The sequence below is a fragment of the Leuresthes tenuis genome, unplaced genomic scaffold, assembly GCF_036924035.1.
Source record: "Leuresthes tenuis unplaced genomic scaffold, fLeuTen1.0.hap1 SCAF_3, whole genome shotgun sequence".
NCBI classification, from domain to species: Eukaryota; Metazoa; Chordata; class Actinopteri; order Atheriniformes; family Atherinopsidae; genus Leuresthes; species Leuresthes tenuis.
Window position 1 is genome coordinate 16,685,585 of NW_027325357.1, and position 18,895 is coordinate 16,704,479.

The 18,895-nt window shown below is 43.4% G+C and overlaps 3 protein-coding genes across 8 annotated transcripts; 1 reads left to right on the forward strand and 2 right to left on the reverse strand.

Moving 5' to 3' along the window:
* The first annotated feature begins 1,611 nt into the window (after positions 1–1,611).
* h1m (linker histone H1M) lies at positions 1,612–2,949 on the forward strand. Its single transcript, XM_072383145.1, has 5 exons — positions 1,612–1,734; positions 1,819–2,075; positions 2,191–2,287; positions 2,381–2,430; positions 2,680–2,949. The coding sequence occupies exons 1-5, from the start codon at positions 1,641–1,643 to the stop codon at positions 2,932–2,934; spliced, it is 753 nt and encodes a 250-aa protein (XP_072239246.1). The 5' UTR covers positions 1,612–1,640; the 3' UTR covers positions 2,935–2,949.
* Positions 2,950–3,096: 147 nt separating this feature from the next.
* LOC140304018 (transmembrane and coiled-coil domains protein 1-like) lies at positions 3,097–5,667 on the reverse strand. The gene is made up of 4 exons (XM_072383039.1): positions 5,633–5,667; positions 3,949–4,332; positions 3,747–3,876; positions 3,097–3,405 (listed from the first exon to the last, which is right to left on the reverse strand). Exons 1-4 carry the CDS (start codon positions 5,665–5,667, stop codon positions 3,097–3,099), a joined length of 858 nt encoding a protein of 285 aa, XP_072239140.1.
* Positions 5,668–6,017: 350 nt separating this feature from the next.
* tmcc1b (transmembrane and coiled-coil domain family 1b) lies at positions 6,018–17,932 on the reverse strand. 6 transcript variants are annotated; one of them, XM_072382141.1, is made up of 8 exons: positions 17,854–17,932; positions 15,129–15,303; positions 12,915–12,958; positions 11,368–11,627; positions 9,273–9,692; positions 7,603–8,087; positions 7,384–7,519; positions 6,018–7,315 (listed from the first exon to the last, which is right to left on the reverse strand). In XM_072382141.1, exons 4-8 carry the CDS (start codon positions 11,584–11,586, stop codon positions 7,001–7,003), a joined length of 1,575 nt encoding a protein of 524 aa, XP_072238242.1. In that variant the 5' UTR covers positions 11,587–11,627; positions 12,915–12,958; positions 15,129–15,303; positions 17,854–17,932; the 3' UTR covers positions 6,018–7,000. The 6 variants fall into 6 exon arrangements, with proteins under 6 accessions (XP_072238242.1, XP_072238240.1, XP_072238241.1 ...); XM_072382139.1 differs by having other exon boundaries at positions 11,368–12,147; XM_072382140.1 differs by having other exon boundaries at positions 15,079–15,303.
* Positions 17,933–18,895: the final 963 nt, after the last annotated feature.

Consider the following 18,895-nt stretch of genomic DNA (forward strand, 5'->3'; position numbering starts at 1 on the left):
TCCTCTCAGAAAAGTCGCTTGTATGTGAGTTTTCACCCACTGGACTTTCACACACTTTGTCATTTTGGAACACTTGATCACAGGAAAACCACAGCAAGCATCGGAGGTGAATCACACATACAGACCACAGAAACACACTAATAGATAGAAGGCACCATCACACAAGTCAATGAGTTCATCATTTCTTTTTCTTTGGTGCTGTTCACCAGACATACAACAGCTCCGTTTCAGCTTATTTTAGAGCAAACACGGTCACGTCACTTTGTGTGCTTGTTTGTGTGAAACTCCCCAAACTTGAACACAGTTATGCTCTGCCATGACCGGGTATTCATTTTCAGATTTTGCACATTTCACCATTTTATTGGGCTCGTGTTTTTTCACATTTACTTTGTAATATTGTGGATTTTTTTTGTGGTTTTCACTGGTTATTCTCTCTTTGCACATGCAGCAGTTTTGTGCACCTATGAAGTCCCTCCGATTCTGTGAACCGTCTCTCTGTCAGTGATACTTTGAGATAGTTTACATTTTATCATTCTACCCATAATGGCATCTAAACACAATAAAAATGATAAAGTGACAAAATGGTAGATGCATCTCAACAATTTCTGTTATTTACATGTACTTTTCCAAAGATCCCGTCCATAATTGTACTTTTTCTTTCCATGGGAGTCTGAACCACTCTTCTTATGCAGCAAACCTCAGGTCTTAATCACGCCATTCTTTTGAGGTCTTCACAAATTCATAACTGGGACTGAGGTCCTGACCCTCTTTAGACAGGTCTGAAAATAAGTATCGTTATTTTCTGTTAACCATTTCTGGACCTCTCTGGCTCTCTGTTTGGGATCATTGTCCTGCAGCAAAAGCAGGGCCTCGTCTGTCTGACCGATGCTTCCCTCGGGTAGTTTATTCCTTTCACTAAAGCTACGTTTCTATGTACAAACAAATGCAATTCTATCTCTTGCAACTGCAGAACTGAAAACAAAAAGTTGTCTTCTTTTTCTCGGTGAAATGGACCAAATGCTTGCTGAAAGTTTTATCTGCGACACTGGGAGAGTCTGTCTGAAGATGTTGGAGTACGAATTGTGCAGATTTATGAGGGTGCCCTTGATGGTGTATCAGAAGTTTATCAGAAATTAGGATGACAACAGGTGACTCTGAATACTCAACCTTGTTGAAATCCGTACAGTTTCATGTCTGACTGCAGTAAATTTTTTTCCTCCGAGTATGTTCACTGAAAAACCACAGTCAGAAATGACATCATACATATTCATATGTATGTACATACCTCTTAAGACTTAGAATACTAAAAACAAGCTCTACAATCACTACTTTAACTTTCTGTAATTTATTTTATTTAGCCCGCCTTTTAGCATCTCAACTCCTGCTCCAATATGCTGTACCATTTTTGAATGCTGTAGGCTACATTCAAGGGGGCCCGGCAGGAAATGACACATTTCTTTAAAGATCACTGTCGGCCTTAATCCGCGCAGACTAATCAGATGTCCGTGATGCGATGTGATTCACCTGGCCCCATTTAACCGGAAGCAACCGCATAAAAACGCAAGCACCAGGCGAAAGTAACGACGCTTTTACACTTCATCTCGTCTACGGGTTGTACTTTGTCGTTAATTTTGAGCAGAATGCCTCCCAAAAAAGCAGCAGCGGACTCCGCGGATCTTCCTGAGCCGACCTCAAGCGAGGCTCCTGAGAAAGAGACAGCTGTGAAAAAATCAGGTCGGTTTGCAAACGGCAACTAGTTTTCAAATGTTTCTGAAATATCTGTTATTCCCGAGTTAACTCTGCCTCCTCCCTGTCCAGAGGCTGCGGCGGTGCGCAAACTTTCAGCTCATCCCTCCACAGCGGTCATGGTGAAAGAGGCGCTTCAGGCCCTAGACTCGCGCAAAGGGGTTTCATCCCAAGCGATACAGAGTTACATTAAAGAAAAATACCCTTCGGTGGATTTGGTGAGGTTGAAGCACTTGGTCCGCAATTCTCTGAAAAAGGGCATAGAAAACGGCACGCTGGTGAGGCCTGCCAACGCCAGCGTCACCACGGGCGCGATGGGGAAGTTCAGGGTGAGATGCCAAATACACACGCGGATGCATCTAAACTGTTGAAGCACCGTTATCACTTATATTTCTGTCTTTCCCTTTTTTTTTTCCCCCCCCCCATCTTGCCCTCTGGACTAAGCTCGCACCGAAAGTCAAAGAGTTGAAGCCGAAAGGTGAGAACGTGGACCCCAACGTGCAAACGGCTCCGAAAGCAGCCAAGAAGCCCAAAAAAGCAGGTCTGAATAAACCAGTGAAACGGCGAGTTGGCCTGTACAGTGCCATCTCTCATGTGCCTGCCTTAATATAACTTCATTTTATTTTTTTTAAAGGTACCACAAAGAAGAAAAATCCTGCAAATGGAGAGACCAAGTCCTCAGAGGTTAGGAAAACATAAGTGGTTTAAGATGAGGTGCCTGAGGATTTTTTTTTTTTTAAATACTTCTAAAATGTAAAAATTTAAACTTTATTTAAATGGAGTGGGTTAGTTATTGGTCACGTTTCAATGGTACCGGTTAACAAATCACATGAGTATCTTGAATTGTCTCGGGCTGCTTGCGTCCATATTTGCAGAGTTCTGGATAATGCGAGTTTTGTGGGGTTTTAATTTTTTACTTTTTTTTTATTTTAGGACAAGCCTCCCAAAAAGTCCAAGAAAGATGAAGATGCTGCCCCCTCAAAGGTTCCTCCTGCGAAGAAGCCAAAAGCTAAAACTGCTGCCACAAAAGAGAGCGGAGAAGGAAGTGCTGATCCAACCAAAACTAAAGCGGTAAAGACTGTCAAAGGGGCAAAAGCAAAAAAGGCACCCCAGAGTAAGGCTGTTAAAGCAGATGGTGAGGCCCCTGCCACTAAAGCAACGGGGAAACGAGGGAAGAAGACTGAGTAGATGTAGCGTTCTTAAATGGCCTTTTTGTTTTTAATATACCGTCAATTTGCAATAAAATCTTATTTTGAAGTTCTTGTCTTCACATTTGTAGCAATCCAATACTGCCGAACCGCTCACTGGTGTGAGAGGAAGCACAACCCTTTATTTATCGACTCTCCCCTCTCAGGGTGTTGAAAATACAAAAAGGTAATTATGATACTCTGAAACAATATCCCAGTAGTTCCAAATTAAAAAGAAGAGGCTCGCAAAAAGCAGTGCAGAAACCAAGCAGCCGGATGGCCTCAACGGCACCACAAAGTGGGCCAACTTGGACACAAACACCAAAAGAACTAATGTGAACGCCAGCAGAACGTTGATTAGTTTTCCAACGACATTCCGCATTGTGGTGTTCTCGGGCACCTCGATATGCCCCACCTGCTCCTGCCGCAGCTCCATCTTCAGGAGCCGTGTTTGACAAGCCTCCAGCACCTCCTACAGACCACACACAAGATGTATTGGTTCTAATTCCTTATTTACGCCACTGCAACACCATATCTCAGTAAAGTACATGAACTGCGACCAAATGATGAGTTAGTCTAAGTGGGTTTTTTTTTTTTTTTTTTTGTGCATAATCTCATTCTAACACATTTAAACTCGGACTTTTAAGGGGCTCAGTGCCTGTTTGCACTCCAAGGCAGCAGAGGTGTAACTAATCCAACCAGTTAATTACCATAACATGATGCTGGGATCAAATGCCGTAAAAGCAGTTATCAATTGTACCCATATGTTATCTCTTTGTGATGTTTAAAATGTGAGAATGGTTTGATACTTGCATGAAAATCTGTTATTTCGTGAGACCGTTCAATCTTATCCTTCACGCTGGTTAAGTCGTCCTTCAAGTTAAGAATTTCACTCTGATACAGCTGTGTGAGGTTGATGAGTTGATCCTCTAAAAGGTCGCACCTGCAAAAACCATCACAGTGAATGACGAACAGGACATGGGTCTTTCAGCCCTCAGCAGTAAGCATATGCTACCTGAATTGGTCCTCTTTGAGGACATCCAGGATCTCCTTGTGCTCTTGGTGGTAGCTGGCTCTTAAGTTTTGAAAGGACTCTTCGAGTTTGCCCTGGGTCTCGCACAGTTCTTGGATCCCGCAGAGCACTGATTCGAACTCTGAGGGCTTGTCGTAAGCGTTGCCGTCGCTGGTGCAGGCGGGTCCTCCGGCAGCACCAGAGCAGTCGTCCTCACTGCTGTGGACACGGCTGGACAGCAGCTCTTCCGTGCCAAAGGTTGCTGCTTCCCCCGAGCCGACGCTACCATCATCCTGCTCCTCATGCGAGTCTTTCAAGGACGCGGCGTTTCCAGCCTTGCCGAGGATGAGAGATGAGATTTTTCTCATTTTGGACACCGCCTGAGGCCTGCAAACAGTGTTGACGAATCCTGTCAGCTGTGATTAGAAATGATTTGTGAACATGCCAGCGTCCACTGGAAACTTTGCTTCTCTAACATAAACTTTGAGCTTGAAAAAAGACTGACAATTGAAAAAATATTCAATTCAGAGGTTTGAGTGAGAATTTTATCGTGAAACAAACCTTCTCAGTGTCTACCTGTTCGTGCTATTATAAATGACAGGTGTCAGTGTGGGGCTTTTAGGTTTAATGGGGAAAAAAAGATGCGGATGGAGTGGGAATTTCAGAAAAATCTACCCTCAGATTCAGACTGCTAAAGCAGAGACATCTGTCATTTTCAGGTGCGATACTTTGATATACCTCCTGTTATTATTGTAATTCTGTCTCTGACACCTACATATTAATGTATTGTATTATAAGAAACTAATGAGATGTGAAGAAATACGACTCCATAATGCTACAGTTCAGCTAGAAGTTTATCCGCATACTTTTCAAATGTCTTTTTCTTTAACCACTTGTAATTACAAGTTTTGAATAATGAGATTTTTTTTTCCCTTGTCAACGATAAATCACAGATCATAGCTGCTTTAAGGTGATGCCTTCTTCCGCCGGTGTGATACAAACGTTTTATGCAGTTTCCTCTTCATCGCTTGCAGCCGGAAAAAGGAGCTGATCCACGAATAAACTAACTGTAAAGAAGAAGGATATCTTAATTTGAGTGAATTTTCTCTACTAAAGCAGGTGGTATCGTGAGAAAGATAGACTTACTTGTCTTCAAATGGAGTTAGCAGTATCTGATGTGGGTTTTAATGACTTTCGAAGTACCAGGGCTCGATGGCAACTTTAACTTGACCACTGCTTTCATTAGACTATTTCACTCGCCTTTAAGATGGTCCAATCCCATAGCAAACAAATGAAAAATAAATCAGTTCTTACAGCTCTGGACCATAACGAGCTCTTCGATAACCAACGATGGGGTCTTCACGTTGCTAAGCAACGCTCGAGTATTCCAAGTCTGGCTTTAAATTGAGTTTTTAGTTATGTTCAGTGGGGAAAGTGTCGTCAGATTGATTTGTCTCACAGGAAATAAGAGAAGGCACAAAGAGTTTGCAGCACAGTTCTCCATGATGCCGAATAGCCTTTGATATGACCTCCTCTCAGGATTGCGTGGGCTACCAATCATCCTCACCATAAAAATGTGTGCAGTTATTGTGTTTTACCCAGACCAAAAAAAAAAAAAAAAAAACTGCATTTTTTCCTATTACCACAGAGTTCTCACTTCCATTGTTCTGAGTAATGTTTGTGTCACCATTTAGGCATCTGCTGCTCCACATTGAATTGCATCATGGGTTATTAATACATTTTTGTGCTTTAACACGTTCACAATTAGGAAGATGACGGTTCTGGAGGATCATGAATTGTGATTTGCTTTTATGGTCTGGAGTCCCCACCAACCCTCTAATGATTATCTTTTTTTCTTTTCAATTTGTTTCACACCATGAGTCCTTTTTATCAAATCAGAGAACACCCCATCATTTGTTAAATGCACGTGGTCAAAAATAAACCAAAGTGATGGACAAACTGTAATACTTCCTGCTTTTTGTGTGTGACTTCTTGGCACTCTAAACAAATTCAAGTTAGACTTGTTTTTATTTTTACTTTTTAAAACGGCAAATTTATTCATCTTTAAAAAAAAAAAAAATAATCAACTGAAAAGTATTACTATTTCATTGTCACTAATAGAAACAGTACGGAAGCACTGAGTCTTTTGAGCACTTTCGCCGCTCTTCAAGTATATTAATTCAGTTCATAGATTATTCTTCAGCGGTGAGTGAGCCACCAGGAGAGTAGCATTCAGTTGGCAGGGTCACAACTCCGAAACGCCAAGTCTTTGATAGCATCATACCGCGGTTGTGGCAGAACCAGTGTTTACTGACTCCACACGTCCAAAAGAAACAAGTCAAGAAGCCACAACCACTTGATCCAGTGACGAGTCCCGATTCCAGAGCGATGTGGCTGATGTGCAGGCAGCCCGTTCTTCAGTGTGTAGAGAGCAGGAAGAGGAGGAGGAGGAGGTGGCCGCAAAAAGCAGAAATTTTAAAAAGATAAGAGTGAAGGAGAACAGAAAAGCAGACTGAAAATATCAGAATCACAAGACCCAAAGAGAGAAAGCTTACAAAAAAAAGACCAAAAAAAAAAACAATGTGGGCGACTAAATCTGCACAACACTGTCAGCTCATTACAGTTAAAAAGAAAACGCATCAATCGTCTGTATTAAAAAATAGCAGTGACTTCAAAACAATACCACTTGAATCAGCTCAAAAGTAATTAAACTGGACTTCTTCTGTGAAGAAACAATGCAGTTTTCCACATGTAAACAAATTCACTCGAGAGAGAGAAATCAAGTGTGCAGTTCTCTCAGCCTCTCCTTCAAACTACACTCCCTTCACGGTATGTGCTTGTGCCGCGATTGCACCTACGTCAAACATCCAGCCTTTGCTTTTCCTTTTTCGGTTTCATTCTTCTCAAAACGCAGTTTGTGTTTCGAGGAAAAAAAAAGCACAAGAAAACGAAGAGCAATTAAGACTCGGCTTTCAGCAGTACATATTCTCGCTTTACACCTCGGCTTCAAAAGCCTAAGAACCCTTCATCGTTTCAATATGCTTCCCCGAGTCGGTCATCTGGGGTGCAGAAGAAAGCGATGCAGATACTCTGACATGGCATCCCAGTGCCTCCAGAGGAAGGCCAGCATGATAACCAGGAGCAGCGTGGAAAGGGTGCGGCTCCGTGTTTTCATCAAAGGGACGACACAGTTAGCCACCGTGGATACAAACACCAAAAGGACAGCCATGACAGCTAGCAGCACATTGATCAGTTTGCCCAGAAGAGTCCGTGCTGTGGCATTCTCCAGACCCTCCAGCTGCACCACCTGCTGCTGCTGCTGCTGCAGCTCCATCTTGGAGATGCGGGTCTGACAAGCCTCCAGTGCCTCCTACAAATCAGACCAAAGTGTCAGAGATAGCAACGCAGAAATGCGGTTTCATTTCAGGGGAGGCTTACCTGAATGTCTCTCGCTCTTTCATAGGACTGATAAGCAATCTTCTCCTCCATGCTGGCCAGCTCCTGTTTCAAGTTCAGGATTTCATTCTGGTGCAGTTCTGTCAAGTCATTGAGCTGCTCCTCTAAACGTTCACACCTGCAAAACACGGGCAGTTCAGAAAACCAGACTTGTTCTTCGCTCCACACAGACCTAACACAGAATAGCACAGCCAACACTACCTGTATCGTTCCTCCTGCAGGGCTCCCATGATCATGGTGTAGTCTCGCTGATAATGGGCTTTTAAATCTTCAAAAGACTCCTCCAGTCGACTTTGGTTTTCCCGGAGCTCGTGGATCTCGTGGAGGATAACATCAAAGCCCGAGGATTGGGCGTGATCAAGAGTATTGCCCTTGGAGCTAGGGGGGCCCCCGGGGGCTCCAGGGGTGCTGTTGGCTCCTGCAGAACCAGAAGTCGCACTCGAACAGTCATCGTCGCTGCCATACTTTGGGCTGGATTGCAACTGTCCCGTCCCAAGGGTCCGTGATCCCCCCGGGCCGACACCCTCGTCCCCCTGGGTTTCATCCAAAGAGTCTTTCAGGGCTGCAATGTTATCGGCGCTGCCGAACTTGTTACGGATGAGGGAAGCTATTTCTCTTGGCTTGGACACCACGGCTCCAGCTGCAGAATGGGTGGCTTGAGAGAAGCTGGAGAGGCCCCCCGTTACCTGTAATAAACAAGACCAGATCAGTGCTCCGGATGCAAGACGTCGTTGCTGCAATACAAATAAACTACAGTAATGCCACATCCCCTATGAAATAGATTAAGTGAAACGTCGACTGCAATGATTTCAGTTTGGGAGCGTCTGAGCTCAGTGGCTGAAACACACAAGACGCATTTCTGCGGTTATTTGTACTGGAAACAGAAGGGTTTCTTCAAATGCTTGTTAAAAAAAATAATAATAATAATAATAAAGCTCCTTTAAAGCTAGATACAGGTGTTAGGTTGGTGCAGAGAGTCCGACCACATTCCTAGTTTGATTCAACTCTATATTCCTTCAGTTACTCCATAACATAGGCTTCAACAGCAGAATTAAGGGTTTTTTGGTCATAAATGTCAGTGATAGATTGCAATACATTTCAAAAGCTAGTTAAAGACAGTCAGTGAAGCCGGAGCTAAACTGGACAAAACCATTTCCAAATTACATCTGCATACATATAAAAAATAAATAAAAATGAATTGGTTACTATCTAACGTATGTGCTGATAATATAAAACATCATAGGTCAATGTGAACTGATAACAGCTCACTAAAATTCAGTCTGTTCCAATGAATTCCAAACCCTTGATGTTATGAGGAATGTCAACAACTTCCATGATACTTATGAGAAGTGATGTATTTCAGGTCATTTCCAAAATGGCGTTTTTTTTCTTGTTTTTAATACCAGAGATTTTCCAGGAGAAAATGCAAACAATTTGGTTTTCTTTACAACACGCTGAGGATAACAGATGAGGTTCTCTTCTGCGTTGATACGACTATTGTGTGAATCTGTATCTATCCACAGGAGCGGGGAGTGAGCAGACTAAAGGTAATTTTACAAAGGTGGGTGGGATGGAAATCTCTGCGTGAGGCCTGGAGCGAATGTTGCAGAAACATGCATTCTCTTGTGCCACAGCCCTGGAAGCTCTCTGGAACATTTCAGGACATGTGTGAAAACAACATGACTGCAAATAAAAGCAGGTCTGTCAGCGATGGCTGGACTTAGAAAAAGCCATACCAAATTCTATCGGTAAATTTGTGTTTAAGGAAGCCAAACATCCATTCTCAGGACAACTTTAAATCCTATTAATCAACGACAACTACAGGACATCATTTTGTCGTTCTTGGCAGAACAACTGCATCAAACACAAACCTTAGCTCCAACATCTTTCAGGCCCTGGTGCATGTCTCGGAAAACATCTTTGGGCTGGCGAGGGATGCCGTTGTGCTCCACCTCCCGAAGCTTTCGGTGGTAGTGCTCGAGCTTCCTCTGCAGCTGCTGGATAGTCTGAGCCGACTTTTGGTTCTTCTTCTCAAACACCTGTTTGATGCGTGCACTCTGCTGTTTGTCTGCATTATTGGCAAGTTTCAGATATTCGGCCACGTTGTCGTCACGAGCAGTCTGTTCGATCTTGATTTGTTCTGTGAGCTTGAGGATCTTCTGTTGGAGCTGCGCGATGGCCTGCTTCGTACGCTGGGGGTCTGGAGTACTGTCAACAACATCGTACCCGTCTGCGCCGTAGGGGAGGGCATTGGGAGAAACGGCGGGGCCCAATCCATCGTACCGGTCCAGCTATGAAAAGAAAAGTAGTGAGGGAATCCTTTTTCAATCATTTAATATGCATCAACATAGTGAGAATCTTAGAAAAATCACAAGGGAATGACTAAAAATAGATGAAATCCTGCTTGTAGACATGTAAATTATTTATTTTTTGTAGTAAATAAAAGGTTTCGTTCCAGTGGATGGTAATTATTTAGCTTATTTAAGAATAAATTAATAAATAAAGATGCGTATGATAAACTGAGTTGCTTCTGTAAATACACCGTCCCGACAGCAGATCGCTTCTGTTACAACTAAAGTTCCAGCTCCTGCTGAAAAGATAACACGACTGGAGAAGAAAAGCTCAAAAACGGCATAAAGTGACGCGCTGCTTGAGCTGGAAGTTTGACACAGATTTACCTCCTCGGAGGGTTTTAGTTACTCGTTCTTTTTCGGATACACACCCATGAAGTAACCTGGGCAGTGAGACATCCTCAGGAAACGGGGAAAAGAAGAGAATTTGAAATCGTGGGTCGAGGCGGACGGCCACCCTTCCTGAGTCTGGTTCTGCCAGAGGTTTCTTCCTGTTAAAAGGGAGTCGTTCCTTTCCACAGTCGCCGCAGGCACGCTCAGGACGGGAGATTGGACTGAAGACAAGTTTCGGTGCAATCTGTTGGTTTCCTTAGCTAGGATATTATTTTTTTAAATTGGCTCCATATGAATTAATTGGATTATGATTACAATGAATTGAATTCCAATTGGCTTGAATTGGACTATATTATTTAAGTGCTTTGAGATGACAATTGTTGTAATCTGGCACTATATAAATAAAATTTAATTGAATTTAATAAAACCGTCGAATGCTGCATTCAGTTATCTGTATTGTTTCAGTTCTACAATAAAACTTAAAGAAGTAACACCGAGCATTTCATTTTGAGATTCGTTTGAAGTCGACCCGAAATCTGATCCAGTTCTGAGGAGTTATCCAGTTAATGAGTCGTTATGAACACGCAGTTGAAGTTTCTATCACATACAAGTTTAAACACTGTGTGTATGCCGACAGTTACAGATAAATATGTTTGAAGAAAAGCACGGTCTGATACCGTTTGTTGCCTTTGAACATGCAATGTCAAACAAACGTACCGTCACACAACTTTGAGTTTGTTTACTCCTGGAAGCCTCCTCTGACCCTAAGTACACCGGGAGGCAGCGAACGCTAAATTTAGAAAGGCTTAAAGCACATAGTGACCGACCAGTCGAAGGCAATCTCTGACCTTCCAACGCTGACAGCTCATCTCCCCATTCAGTGGTGCATCCAGGCACAACTAAATCATTAAGGGACTGAACGGGATTTCCCAGCTCACTTGGTTTTCATGTTCAAACGCACATTAGTGTCGGTGTCAGCCTTATTCATTCATCCATTTTTATTCATTTATTTCAACACAACTCTGACCCTTTATCTCTTATAGCCAGAAAGCCAATACACTGTTTCACCAGTGCACGCTGACATTTTCAAATGGACGTTTCATGTCCAAGGGCCAGAACATTTTAAGATTTCATTCATGAGAAATAAAAATATTAAACATTTTGCTATATACAAGTTGTAAATCCCAGCGTGTGTTACCTGCATCGGTTTCAGACCATGCTGTACAGAATATATAGTTGCATTGCTTTACTTCTCACCACCTGAGGGGCCTGAGACACTCACCTTGTCAGGCTCTTCGGTGGAATGGTAACCGGAGGTGAGCAGCATGTCCAGCGCTGGGCTGGTGGGCGTATCTGTGGTCGAGGAGGAGCGTGGGCGTCCAGCCTGCAGCAGGGCCTCATGAGTGCTGCGCCGGTGGATCTGTGGGCTACCTTTCTGGGGAGGATCCCCAGGGACCCCTGCCTTGCTGCGGCGGCTCTGCAGGCTGGTGCCTCGCTTCATTATCGGTGGGCCTCGGATCTGCTGCAGGACACGGCTCAGAGCTGCAGGAGGGGCGGAAGCGGCATGGTTGTCAGAATCCAAAGGGAGGGCCGAGGAGGCAGGAGCGTCCCCTACTTCTAACCCTACGTCAGCGGGTTCGGAGGGAGGGGCGCTTGTGCAGGACGAGGTGGAGTCATGTGGGGAAACTGAGGAGCGTCGGCGCTGTGGCTGGAAGAACTGCTTCAGGCCATGGCCCAACGCTCCCATGTTCTCCAGGGCATTATGGGTGATTTTGGACAAGCCGTGCTCTGACTCCGACGCCCTCCTGCCGACCTCCAGCTCTGCTCGGCCTCCTGCATCCGGCTCCTCTGGGCCCTGCTCACTACTACCCTGATCCATCAGAGACCTCCAGTTTCACAGTGAGGTTCTACTTGGGGAGGGGGTTTGCAGGAGACTAGCTACGCCCCGTCGACACCCCACCTCTGAGAGGCTGGGTGAAAGCCGGGAAGCAGAGGGGGTTGGCACTCAGTTGGGTCTTTTGAGTGGACATGCATCTGTGGCTTGGCTCAATGTCATGCTTGTCTAACACAAAAAAAAGGAAATTAAAATGCATTATGACATGCAGCAGTGACTGAGGAACATAATAAGCAGAAGCACAATGTGAAACACTAAGCAACATAAATTGGGCTGACGCAGACATGACCACTTTTTGTACTTTTAAATTTAGTTGAAAAATCTCACTCGTGACTGATGGAAAAAAAAGAGATATTTTTACTCAAAATAGAAAAAGTGGGCTGAGTTTACATCATCAGATTGTGGCATGTCTGAAAGCCTCAAACCAGAAATACAAAAAAGCAAAGTCTACAAAGAAAAGGGAGAAAAAAAAAAGAAAGTGAACAGCTTTTGTGAACAGTTTCTGAAACGCCGGAGCGGCTGAACACAGTTTGGATGTTCTTCTCTGCTCTGAAGCCCGACGGTCTGAAAGTATTCCAGCTACATTTCAGAAAGTATTCACTCTGGAAATAAAAGTGCTTGGATGGCGCTAGCAAAAAAAAGACTACAAGGTGTGAAAAATGTAAATAATAAATAGTATGTGCACGAAATGAAACACTAAATGGAACGTGACCACTTTCTAACCCTCATGACAGTTTGGTGTTCCACACTCGACAGCAGCCTCCCCTTTGTGTCCGAGGTTCTAACAAAAGCTAAAACCATTAACATGAAAGGCACATTTTCAAGTCCTCGGCTCTTAGGTCTCCGTTTACTCTTTTGTTTTGGTTCATCAACATGTAAATGAGACAGTGTGAAAGAAGGTAACAGAGGAGGTGAGACTGTAACAGTGAGCTTACCATCAGCCCAGCCTCTCCTCTTCTGACTCACAACTCAGGGCAGGCTAAATGAAGCATAAACAGACAAACGGGTAGGATTTTTCATGCAACAGAAAGGACAAAATCAAACAACAACACTTCAGAGAATAGTGGATAGTAACAATAGAAATATAAAGGCCACACTGTTAAATCCTGATTCAATAAAGATCTGAGTCGACGGTTCACAATCACAAAATAAGTGTGTTTTCATGTCAATGCAACCGAATGTGCACGCCGTTACTTTTTGTGTGCATCATTTGCATCAACAACAGCAGAAAATGTAGTATTTGTGAGACCACTTGGGAGATTAGATTGAGACAAACAGCTCTGAAATGTGCTAGCAGCCGTGTGGAGGCGCTACAGGTCACTGATGATATAGAAAAACTGCACGGAATCCGCACGATTCGAGTCACTTCAGCCTGGTAATGTGAACGTGGCAAAAAGAACACCAAAAACACCAAACCAAATGACTTAAAAAGCTCCCAACGTGCCAACCTTGAGAAGCAGTTAACGATCCAACTAAGCTTTGGTTCGAAACGTTATGGAGGCGGCAATTTAGCCGTGCTCCGTGAGCCTCGCGGTACAAGAAGGGATACTGCACACCACGGCACGCGTGACGTTCACGTGAAATGACACGAAAACATTAACATGACATCAACGGAACACTCGTGGCCACACCAGCAACGAAACATGAAAACGTGGCAGCGGAGAACAGCTCTGAGGAGCCGTCACTGTACAACTCATCCGCAGCACACACAAAGGGGACAGAGAGGGCGTGATCACCCCCTGTCCTGGTTCGTTTCAAAACTAACAAGCGTGCAGACCACCCTTATTTATGGCTTTTGCAGAACGCACTTATCTAATCAAATCAAACCCCTTGATTTCAGCGAGAGACAAATGGTTAAAGTGTAGCTGGTCTTGCTGCACCTTTGCAGGCTTGAATCACAGGGAGTTGGAACACGACACAGGCAGCTCTTAGTTGCATTGCTGGTGAGTAACATTTGATCACAAGTTGGATATTTTGCTTGCACAGTTCAAGATTTCATATTCACTTATCAGACTTACTTACTGACTTACTAGCATGAAGACATTTTATTTTTTTTTCTCCAATATTTAAGCTGCACAGTCTGATGTCCTCTTACCCACTCAGGCGGTCTTAAGAGACCCAGAGTGCTGTATGTTTCAGAGAGTTCCTAAGAAAGCATCCAAAACTTTAAACGATGCGTCCGACTGTGCATCGTCCTTGCAGACAAATGGAAAAATGATCCCATGAGTCAGCACAGCCACCAAGTATCATTTAACAATCCAGCACCAGTGCAATCAAGCACCTAAAACCCAAAGAAATGCTTCATCAATGATATGCAGTGACTCACTTTCGTGCTCGTCCTGCTGGGAGATGGTCAAACATATAAGAAGTGGCACCAGAGACTGGCCCAGCTGCATTCTTTTTAAACCAATGTTCACTTCCAGGAACAATACAGCACACCATACTTCATTTATGGGCTATAGATCGTCTCAAAACAGTGCTGTTAAAGCCACTGATAGCCTTTTATGGCTGCCGCTTGAAATCTCCACATTAGTATGTCATAAACAGTCTTCATAACCTAGTTTCACTTTACTCTCCACCTGTCGGTGAATCCAACCCTTACTCAAAGCAGCTTTATCCACGGCGTCAAAGCGAAGCCCCGATTAAAGAGTCACGCTGCAATAATCTTTCTAAACTCAAGTCAGGGAATTCTACACATTCAAAACGGATGCGGAACTATATTCTGCGTCCGCAATGAAAATACGATGATATCCGACTCCTCCAGGCTGAGGGCAAAGTGTTGTTTAAAGTGGGTCAGCCAACAGCCAATTCACCTGCCACTCTCTGTGCATGCAGCGCTCTAATATCCCACCGGCTGCAGTTAGTCCCTGAACAGGTCAAGGAACAGTTCACTTGTACTAAACCTTCTTTGGACGCTTTTTAGGCAATAAAAGATTAAAAATCTTTTTCAAGAGACAAGGCATTGGTACAGTATGTCAAACCAACAAAGACAGTTGTCTCACACACACACACACACACACAAAATCCAACCAAACAGATTTAAAATAAATCAATCAAAACAACAAATGAAATAAGTGATAAAATCAAAGAGTTTCTTACCATAAAATTACTCTCAACTGAGCCACGAGTGCAACAGCAGAGCAACATACCTTCAGATGTGGTCATTAGCCGCAGATCTGTGCATCTACTGACACAGAAATGAGGCTTAATAACCCGAGCAGCTTTCCAGCACAGCTTCCTCTGGGTAATTAAACCCAAACCAAAAAGAAAATCGCTGTCAAACTTTAGTCAGCTGTTTCTGTAGAAATTTAGGAAAATCACATGCTGTAAAGAGAAAGGAAAAAAAGAGGACGTATGAGAAACTGCAGTGAGGGGAAACTTGATATCCTACATACAAAACTGGTCTCTGTCAAAGCAACAAATAAAATGAAAACGGGTCCAACGCACATTACAAGCAATAACATATTACAGGACGTATTTGAGGTTATTACATTGTCACCGTGTCCTCATGAGGAGCAAAATGAATGACGGCACATAGTGAAAACACCACAGGGGATTTTTCTAACATGTTAAAAGAGTCTAATCCATTTCATTTGGTTTCATTTTAGACATCACAGGCCTCAGAGGACGTTTAGCTTAATTAACTGTGCAATCTTAATTAATAGTGCAGAATAGCCCCTTGGGATTGTCTGCAGGACATTAACCACTTGTCTGTCCTATATGGGGCAACACTAGCATAAAAAAAATGTGGCAATAAAATAACAAAAGTAGCTAACAGCTTTTAAAAGTGTGTTTCTATAAATGTGGCTGTCAGCAGAAAGATATCACAACATTAATCTCTCCCTTTGATAAAGGCTTTTGTTGCACATAGCAACCTACTCAAAGTCCTTTGTTAGATAGCTCAACATCAGTATACAACCTTGTTTTTTTTTTTCAATAGCTCTGCCCTGTAGATTACAGGTGCATTCAGTGTCGTCATATGCAGCGTATCTGTGCCAAACCTACGATTAGAAACTGAACAGGAGAGGGCTTGATAAAGTTAATTATATGGAAAGATACCAGGCTTTATTAGTGGTCATCGTTGTTAAGTTACAGGAAATAATCGGAGTCCATCAGTTAGCGAGAGATAAGAAGAGGATGAAATTAGCAGTTTGCTAGCTAACGGTCGCAGGCCAAGCCTTAAAATTATTTTTTAAGTAACTCACACAAACACACACACAACTTACAGACCTTTGCTAAAGACATTAGCTCAGTTTATCGGTTCATTGTGCAGTGGCGCTAACCCTGACTCAAGTCAGGACATTGTGAGTTCCGTTTTGATGGCCTGCCTGCACAAATAGTAGTTAGCAGTGGAAGCTAACGTGGTGCGCCGGAGGGTGTTCATTTCACCGCACGGTGCACACCGTTGCTGTTGTGCGGAGTGAGGTCAGGGGGTCGGGTATGCTGAAATGTCTTGTACAGATGTTAGCATCTGCACTACAGCTGCTAAAGTTTGATTAAACGTTCTCGGGTGATGAGAAGCTACAAAAACCAAGCTAATAGGATTAGTTACATGCAGAAGCTCGTGGCTTTCCGTTCCAACACACCTAGACCACTTTACACTGATGTCCTCTGAGTAGTGTTTTTGCCTGCAGAGTATATCACAATTATCTTCTTTTTTCCTAAGCATTTGAAAGTAATCACCTCGATGCAACATCTGTGAATAAAGAAGATTGCTATTTTGCTGATAACACCGCGTTCACTGGCCAACTCCAACATGGTTGATTTGAATACATAAATCAGATTAGAATAATCGTGCAAAGTGATCCTCCTGAATGACAAGCCTTCCTGTACAATACATTACAGCAACACTGGCTAAAAGTCTCCTCTTCACTCCCTGGCTCGTTTGTTTTTTGCAAGCAGGCATATATACATCAGATTTAATTACTCTGTTACCACAATTATAAATGCCATTAGTACAGGCTGCTACAGTTCAGTTAAACAATCTGTCCCCATGTTCGTTTGACCATCAAACTAACAAGTTATAATCGTGTACTAACCGCAGTAGTGGGGAAAAAATTAATACCATTAACACCACCAAGTAATGGGGGAATAACTGTAAAATAACAAAAAATAACAAAAATACAGCAGACTTTAAAGATCAGATGAGGGAGAGCGGCAACATAATGACACACCGACAGCAACGAGAGACACCGGTGCTCACAGGTGTGAAAAGCACGATCACCCGGCTTAGACTGGAGGTATTGAGTTGCCATCTGTAACATACTCCCACCAGGTTTTCTTAATCACACCTTGCCACTCTTGTATTTCATGGTGGCGTTTTTAGCCCTGGGGGTAGGTTTGCTTTAGCTTGGCCCCTCTTCGTTACAGCCGCTGATCGAAAACAACGCCAAAATGGCTCAGCCTTAGCTGAACGCAACACATTTCAAACAGCCGGTTCTGCAACCGTGGTAATATTATCCAACCACACCTGGGTGTCGCCCTTAAAGTTATATCCTGTAGAGTTGTCTTCTTAGAAGACAAGCATCAAGTCGCTTGTCGTTAATCACGTTTAAATACATTTGACGTCGCCCATCCCGAGTATCCTGGGTGGCAAATCAGGCGCTTACTGTCCGCCTGGCCACTCAGCCTGTCAATTAGCAGGCTGGCTAAGCTCTCCAGCTAAAAAACACCGCCTCAGCTTCAGCCGCGGTTAGCTACGGGCGAGCAGGGCACGCCGCCAGGCGGCAGCGATAACAGGATGAACATACATTAACCTCAGCTCCTGTACAGCTCTGACAGCAACACCGGCGAACACACTTCTGATGGTGTGGATAAGAAAATTTAAAAAATGTAAAAGAATGAAAAATGAGCGTTTTGCTGGCTTTAACTTACATGGGCGCTGAGAGGATTGTGTTGATGACCGTTCATTTCTTCCTTGGGGTGGACACTCCCACGGTGACGTCAAATAGCGTGCTCAACGTCAGAGCTGCAGAGACTTGACCGTCCCCGTATGAGCCACGCAGGTGATCCAGGCAGTGGGAAGGTTACACTCATGACTGCTTTGTATAGTGAATGTGTTCACATGCTCCCCCCCCCCCCCCCCTCTACTCGGCCTTGAGTCTGAGTTGAAACAGACAAAAATTCACAAAGAAAAGTGTTTAAGTGAGTTTTCCTGAAACGGTGTGTCCACTGTTTTCTGCACTGCAGGATTTTTTGTTCAGTTTTTTTTTTCCTTTCAATTGAGTTCACTGCTGTATTTTGCCTTTGAGGATCAGAATATCTTCTAGTTTGGTGATTTAAAAAAAAAAAAAAAAAAAAAGCAACATAACCTTGAAAACAGTAAAATAAAAAGCCGTTCTCAGTATATAGTTTGTATTTTCAGTACGTTTATCTAGTAGTCCCTGTCCCCCCTTTAATTGGAGGGGTTGTGGGGCAGGGGCGAGTTCTGATATTTCACAGGAAAAGCAAAAACAAACTAGTCATTAGGTTTGCAAGATCACTTTTAACTGTCAGTGATTCAAGAAACTAAAAGATGTGTGAAATCTTTTAAGAACAACAAAAACACTGCATCTGCCTTCATTCTTTATTGCCCCCCCCCTTCAAGAACATTTACAGTTTCAATTCCTGCCTTAAAACAGAAGAGTCTTTTATTCATCATGGAAGATTTCTTAGAGCTCAGTTTGTTGCAGCCTTTGATCCTCTGGGGCTCAGTCATCAGTTTTACAAGCTTCCCTCCAGTGGCTTTTGCCTCCATTCAGGATGTGGAAAGAATAAAGGATTCAATGGCCGGTAGATTGGCTGGTGTTCATGCTGATTGGCTGATGGAGCTGGGTTTATAGAATGCTTGGCCGGCGAGTAAAATATGGGCATGGGAGCCTGCTTAGGAACAAAATATACTGGCATAAAAGGGTGCGGTTGATAAAATGGCTTTTCA

Excerpts from the sequence above, each read along its gene's own strand:
- h1m (XM_072383145.1), top strand. The coding sequence starts at position 1,641 with ATGCCTCCCAAAAAAGCAGCAGCGGACTCCGCGGATCTTCCTGAGCCG. Across the intron at positions 1,735-1,818 it reads GACAGCTGTGAAAAAATCAG|AGGCTGCGGCGGTGCGCAAA; the intron begins GTCGGTTTGCAA and ends CTCCCTGTCCAG. Across the intron at positions 2,431-2,679 it reads GAGAGACCAAGTCCTCAGAG|GACAAGCCTCCCAAAAAGTC; the intron begins GTTAGGAAAACA and ends TTTTTATTTTAG.
- tmcc1b (XM_072382139.1), bottom strand. The coding sequence starts at position 11,964 with ATGGATCAGGGTAGTAGTGAGCAGGGCCCAGAGGAGCCGGATGCAGGA. Across the intron at positions 9,693-11,367 it reads CCACCGAAGAGCCTGACAAG|CTGGACCGGTACGATGGATT; the intron begins GTGAGTGTCTCA and ends TTCTTTTCATAG. Across the intron at positions 7,520-7,602 it reads CTGCAGGAGGAACGATACAG|GTGTGAACGTTTAGAGGAGC; the intron begins GTAGTGTTGGCT and ends CGTGTTTTGCAG.
- LOC140304018 (XM_072383039.1), bottom strand. The coding sequence starts at position 5,667 with ATGCAATTCAATGTGGAGCAGCAGATGCCTAAATG. Across the intron at positions 4,333-5,632 it reads GAGCAGCAGATGCCTAAATG|GCCTCAGGCGGTGTCCAAAA; the intron begins GTGACACAAACA and ends CACTGTTTGCAG. Across the intron at positions 3,877-3,948 it reads CTCAAAGAGGACCAATTCAG|GTGCGACCTTTTAGAGGATC; the intron begins GTAGCATATGCT and ends TGGTTTTTGCAG.